General features: G+C 39.9%; 1 protein-coding gene across 1 annotated transcript in view; it reads left to right on the top strand.

Moving 5' to 3' along the window:
- LOC109543132 (neurexin-1) overlaps positions 1 to 6,999 on the top strand; it is a gene marked incomplete in the record, with an annotated part of 81,435 nt that overhangs the window by 33,392 nt on the left and 41,044 nt on the right. Inside the window, 4 exon segments of the mRNA XM_048667825.1 lie at positions 1,328 to 1,480; positions 5,170 to 5,274; positions 5,511 to 5,715; positions 5,955 to 6,146. Coding sequence (XP_048523782.1) covers positions 1,328 to 1,480; positions 5,170 to 5,274; positions 5,511 to 5,715; positions 5,955 to 6,146 — 655 coding nt within the window.

Genomic DNA, 6,999 nt, shown 5'->3' with positions numbered 1-6,999 from the left:
AAAACACTGGAAATGGTGCAATGGGGGCGCAGTTTGGGGGTTGTAGACGGTTTTTTGCTATTGGCGGCGAAACGCGACCTCCTAGCGGAAAACGTTCAATGGGGTGTTGTAGACTAAGCAGTGTTTCTATTTAACACTTTTTGACATAACCTCAAATTAACCATCAAAATGGCCGAAACCCGATTTTTCAGAATTAAATTTGTTCTTGGGCACAAATGATTTAATTTAGTGCAAATAAGATTTTTGAAGCTGAGGTTCTAATTTGCCTTCATTTGTCTGGATGTTGAAGCAAAAATCTCGGGTGCCAATAACAGACAGCTTCCATTATTTGGAAAAATACATTTAAAAAAATCCGATAGTGCAATCAGTTCAATCCCCATTTCTTCACGGGCAATTGTAGCAAAACAACGCCGGTTGTCATGGATACCGAGCAAATTTCCTCTGGGGACAGGTCTGTGTGCACCATACTTCGGTTCGAATATTATATTAAATGATTTGATCAGACAAAGTGATTCAAGACTAGACGTCAGATTAAGCGAAAAATGTGGTTGAGTTTCCAACTTTATGGAAAAATCAAATGTAAGCCGCAAAACACTGGAAATGGTACAATGAGGGCGCAGTTTGGGGGTTGTAGACGGTTTTTTGCTATTGGCGGGGAAATGCGACCTCCTAGCGGAAAACGTTCAATGGCAGTGTTGTAGACAATAAAAAAGTCTAAAACTTTTCTATTTAACACTTTTTGACATAACCTCAAATTAACCATCAAAATGACAAAACCCCGATTTTTCAGCATTTAATTTTTTCTCACGAATGAATGATTTAATTTACAAGGAAATTTGTAAAAGTATGTCTGTTTTGGTGCTGAATACGCATGATTTTTTTGCAGTGTAGAATACGACTAGATTTGGAGTTATTACATTTTTGTCAGTCAATCAAGTCATGATTCAGAGAGACTCTTCAGTGTTTCGCAATTTTCAGCCGTGTTGAGCACTGAGGCCTTGTTCTTAAGATGAGCGACTCAACTGGGAACGATCCAGGCGCACGGTCACGGACGATACATTTTGCTAATGGATTCCGTGAGACAAGATCCAAAGGCTTAGGCGGCGAAATTAAAATTAAGTAGAACGGGGAAAGGGTGCGGATTTATTTATTATACAGGCGACAAAGCAGATGGCGACGGGACAGGAATAATAATGTCCGAATTGATGAGCCTGGCCGGGTTTATGCTGATTTTTCCACAGAGTTTGTCCGCACTGTGCAATTTATGTGCGGTTTCTTAGTTATTTTTCCAAAGATSTAATACATTTGCAAGCTGAATTGTTCCCAGGTTGAATTCGTTGCCGACACATTGCGGTTGAACCTGCTGGAGTTGGGCCGAGCTGGCAACCATCTMATCCAAGTGGTGGGCCGATTGGAGTACAAATGCCCCACTGGGGARACCCACGATCCCATTTCYTTCACTACGAGGGAGTCGCATTTGGTAAGTGTTTCACTCGGCCTGTTTTACCTTTGCTAAAAGCGTGCATCGAAAACTCTTTTGTGTGCGCCATCGGGCCGAATCCGGAGCACGCTATTTGCGAAATTATTATTCCGGCCTGAATGATGTAATCGATTAAATTGTCCATTAAACGTAATTATAAGTTTCGCGCGTAGTTCATTAGTTTTATGGGGAGCCATCCATTGAGCAGCGAAAATCGATTGTTCGCTCCCCCTGATTCTTCCAGTCATTCGACTGGAATTAGTTATCTACTGATGCAACTGTCAGCAATGAATGACTAGAAGTAGAATGTTTACAGTTTTGTAGAACCATCTAGGCAAATTTTGCAAAAAAGTGTAAACTGGGCGCACTTCTAAGGTGCGGTCCCGAATGGTTCAAATCCTCAAATCTTCGAAATGTTTGAAAATATTGGATCAATCGCAATCAGCTTTTCGACGGCTCTTTTTAAGAACTGTATTCCGCTAGTTAAGTTTTTCACACATTACTAACCTCCAGAAAATAGAGGTAAAAACGTAAAAAAATGAAAGCAAGGTTGAAACACACTTCGAATGTCTTAGTTGGTTGGAATGGTTGGCAATACCCCACCAAACGTAACAACTTGTGTTTTTTGTGGTTAAGTTTATTCATAAATTTCTAACCTGCAAAGAGATGGAAGCAAAAATGCCAACATTTGGAGGGATTTGATGATTAACACACCCTGCCTCTGCAACGGCTGGAAATATCCATTCAACCTTCAGAATTACTGTCTTCTAGTATTCAGTACTGTCTTAGTAAGTTGCAAATTCTTAATCGTCAAAGATATGGAACAAAAATTTTAAAAAATTGGACACAATCGATAGTAAAAAACACTATATCTCTCAAACGGTTGGAAATAACCATTAAATCTTTAGATCCTTTTCGATAGCCCGTCTCAAAAGCTGTTTTCTGTTGCGGAAGTTCTTAAGCAAATTCCTAACCTCCAAAGATATAGGAGCAAAAATGAAAAAAATTGGTTAAAGCAGCGTTTAAACACACTTATCTCTGAAAAGGGGCAAAATGTCCAATCAAGCTTTATACCCGCTTCGATAGCTTGTCTCTAGTGCTGTCTGCTACTGCTGTTTTTTGTTGCAAATTCTTAATTCCCAAAAAGAGAGAAGCAAAAATTCAAAAAATTAGGCAGAATCGATCGTTAAAAGCACTATATCTCTGAAACGATTGAAAATAACCAATGAACCTACAGAACCTTTACGATAGGCCGTCTTAAAAGCTGTTTTTTATTACTTACGTTTTTCCATAAATTCCCAACCCCCATAGAGATCGAAGCAGAAATACCAACATTTGGAGGAATTCGACGATAAAAACACTTCATATCTCTGAAACGGTTGGAAATACACAATCAATCTTCAGAACCTTTTCGATAGCCCGTCTCAAAAGCTGTTTTCTGTTGCGGAAGTTCTTAAGCAAATTCCTAACCTCCAAAGAGATAGGAACAAAAATGAAAAAAATTGGTTAAAGCAGCGTTTAAACACACTTATCTCCGAAAAGGGGCAAAATGTCCAATCAAGCTTTATACCCGTTTCGATAGCTCGTCTCTAGCGCTATCTAGTACTGCTGTTTTTTGTTGCAAATTGTTAATTCCCAAAAAGAGAGAAGCAAAAATGCAAAAAATTAGGCAGAATCGAGCGTTAAAAGCACTATATCTCTGAAACGAATGAAAATAACCAATAAACCTACAGGACCTTTTCGATAGCCCGTCTTAAACGCTGTTTTTTATTACTTACGTTTTTTCATAAATTTCCAACCTTCATGGAGATAGAAGCAGAAATACCAACATTTGGAGAAATTCGACGGATAAAACACTCCATATCTCTGAAACGGTTGGAAATACACAATCAATCTTCAGAACCTTTTCGATAGCCCGTCTCAAAAGCTGTTTCTGTTTCTTAAGCAAATTCCTAACCTCCAAAGAGATAGGAGCAAAAATGAAAAAAATTGGTTAAAGCAGCGTTTAAACACACTTATCTCTGAAAAGGGGCAAAATCTCCAATCAAGCTTTATACCCGTTTCGATAGCTCGTCTCTAGCACTGTCTGCTACTGCTCATTTTTGTTGTAAATTCTTAAGTCCCAAAAAGAGAGAAGCAAAAATGCAAAAAAATAGGCAGAATCGAGCGTTAAAAGCACTATATCTCTGAAACGATTGAAAATAACCAATGAACCTACAGAACCTTTTCAATAGCCCGTCTTAAACGCTGCTTTTATTACTTACGTTTTCCATAAATTCCTAACCTCCATAGAGATGGAAGCAGAAATACCAACATTTGGAGGAATTCGACGATTAAAACACTCCATATCTCTGAAACGGTTGGAAATACACAATCATTCTGCAGAACCTTTTCGATAGCCCGTCTCAAAAGCTGTTTTCTGTTGCGGAAGTTCTTAAGCAAATTCCTAACCTCCAAAGAGATAGGAGCAAAAATGAAAAAAATTGGTTAAAGCAGCGTTTAAACACACTTATATCTGAAAAGGGGCAAAATGTCCAATCAAGTTTTATACCCGTTTCGATAGCTCGTCTCTAGCGCTGTCTGCTACTGCTGCTTTTTGTTGCAAATTGTTAATTCCCAAAAAGAGAGAAGCAAAAATGCAAAAAATTAGGCAGAATCGAGCGTTAAAAGCACTATATCTCTGAAACGATTGAAAATAACCAATAAACCTACAGGACATTTCGATAGCCTGTCTTAAACGCTGTTTTTTATTACTTACGTTTTTTCATAAATTTCCAACCTTCATAGAGATAGAAGCAGAAATACCAACATTTGGAGGAATTCGACGATTAAAACACTGCATATCTCTGAAACGGTTGGAAATACACAATCAATCTGCAGAACGTTTTCGATAGCCCGTCTCAAAAGCTGTTTTCTGTTGCGGAAATTCTTAAGCAAATTCCTAACCTCCAAAGAGATAGGAACAAAAATGAAAAAATTTGGTTAAAGCAGCGTTTAAACACACTTATCTCCGAAAAGGGGCAAAATGTCCAATCAAGCTTTATACCCGTTTCGATAGCTCGTCTGTAGCGCTGTCTGCTACTGCTGTTTTTTGTTGCAAATTCTTAATTCCCAAAAAGAGAAATGCAAAAAATTAGACAGAATCGAGCGTTAAAAGCACTATATCTCTGAAACGATTGAAATTTACCAATGAACCTACAGAACCTTTTCGATAGGCCGTCTTAAAAGCTGTTTTTTATTACTTACGTTTTTCCATAAATTCCCAACCTCCATAGAGATGGAAGCAGAAATACCAACATTTGGAGGAATTCGACGATAAAAACACTTCATATCTCTGAAACGGTTGGAAATACACAATCAATCTTCAGAACCTTTTCGATAGCCCGACTCGATAGCTGCTTTTTATTGCTGAAGCTTTTCCAGTAATTCTTAACCCCCAAAGCGATAGGAGCAAACATGTCAAAAACTGGGAGCCTTTGATGATTAAAACACCTTATATCCCACAAACTTATTTTTGCTATGTCTATATTAGTTTGCTATGGCCAATTAGTCCTGATGAAAAGGTTGCTGGCTGTACTTGAGGTTTTCCTTGATTCCTAACCTCCAAAGAGGTAGAAGCAAAAATAAGGAAGCGTACAATTGGCATGACAAAGGAACCATTCCCTAAGTAAAGGTCGCATTTATTCCAGGTGCTGCCAACCTGGAACGCCAAAAAGGACGGGAACATTTCGTTCAAATTCCGCACCAACGAGCCTTACGGCCTGATTCTGTTCAATTCCGGGAAACCGCCCAGGGTAAGTCCCGAACTAATGTTTCAGTCAGAAACTTTAATTTTTCCAGGTATTTCAGTTTCGAATCATTGGCGGCAAACGTTGCAATGCCACTGGCATTTTTAGATATCTCGTACGTAAATGTACCTACATAATAACGCCCAATGGCTAGACCTTAAGCGGCTAAAAACTCCCCTGTTTCCTGCTTCTAATACAATGGCGCTTAGCATGAGCGATGCTGACACTCTTATCGTTTCTAGACGGATTTGTTCGCTGTAGAGATCTACAATGGGCAGATCTACATCCAGATAGATTTGGGGGCCGGACCGTCCAAGCAGCGCGGCTCCAAAAAACGGATCAACGACGGCGCCTGGCACAATGTGACGTTCCGAAGAGTGGGCCGCGATGCTCAGATGTCCGTTGACGGGTTGAAGACCGATTTCAAAGCTATGGGTAAGAACTCAAGTAAGTAACAGAGACAAACCGTACCGAAGATACCTTTAGTAGTGTGGTTGTTGTTTCCGTTCCGGTTCCTTTTCGTTACTCTGTACATACTGTGACTTTCAACTCTCTCTCTCTGCTTTCGCTCGACCAATCACCACTCATCTCATCCTGGGTCTATGAGTTTTATATCACCAAATAGCGCATGTTTAGTCAAACGCAACATTTCAATCTCAATGGCGCTCAATTTGGCTGATTTGTAGAGGGTTCGGCCACTTTAGAGCTGGACAGCAACTTGTACATTGGAGGTTTGGGGCCCCCCTTTTCGGACGTTCCTGTTCCGGCCGGCCTGTGGACAGCGGCGCTCCATCAAGGGTTCGTCGGCTGTTTCAAGGATCTCGTTCTGAATAACGAGCCGATTGATGTGGCCAGCTTTGCCACCGAACAGGACTTTGGTAAGTGCCACTCTAATTACTCTGTTGCCATGATGAGAATTGTGTGTTGCACCAAATCGGAAAACTATTCCGTTCCGGTTCCGTTCCGGTTTTGGGTCCACATCGGTCCGAAACACTAAGGAGGATTCTGATAATTGAGTGCCGATTGGAATCAACTCAATTGCAACTAACAGAGAAAAACTGAGCAATTAAGTGCTGCGCTGCAAAAGAGCGAGGCACACGGCCCCAAACAATATCAGCGCTTTTTAGCGTCGTCAGCGCTGGCTCGGTCTTAATGTCTGGCGCGGCCCCACAACTTTGCCAGAGTCTTTTGTTGAATATTAAATAATATCAGGCGCGCACCGTTCGCCGGATCTCATTCGCGAACAAAAGCTCTTTGTTGTGGCCGAAAAACCGAAATGTTTCAAGACGTTCCGAGCTCGTTTTCAGTTGAATTGCTCCGTTGCGAAGCTAAACTGATGGCTGACTTCTAATTGGAAATTGAAGCAAATGTACAAAAATTAAATGTTAAAATTAAAAATTAAATGAGTCAAATCATAACAATAAAGAAATGAACGAGACTCTAGATTTGAAACACATTCGGATCATGCGAATAATCAAAAATTCCGTGGCATTCAAATGCCGCAGCCTCGACAGTGCAATTGTACAAAATCTACAGGGTTATTCACGCTATACGGCACGGAAGTTTGCGGCTAAACCGTTTGATTTTTAAAAAGTATTATTTTATGAATGAAATTTTATGAATTGTCCGACGCCTACCGAGCGCACATTTTAAAAATATTTTTGTAATGTACAATGTGGACACCCTGTATAAAATGGTAAGTTTATTATCATTGGGATATAAAATATGATT

This window comes from Dendroctonus ponderosae, unplaced genomic scaffold (assembly GCF_020466585.1).
Source record: "Dendroctonus ponderosae isolate FM_Combo_2020 unplaced genomic scaffold, Dpon_F_20191213v2 Dpon_F_20191213_6, whole genome shotgun sequence".
In the NCBI taxonomy this organism is placed as follows: Eukaryota; Metazoa; Arthropoda; class Insecta; order Coleoptera; family Curculionidae; genus Dendroctonus; species Dendroctonus ponderosae.
This window is presented reverse-complemented; position numbering and strand designations above follow the sequence as displayed.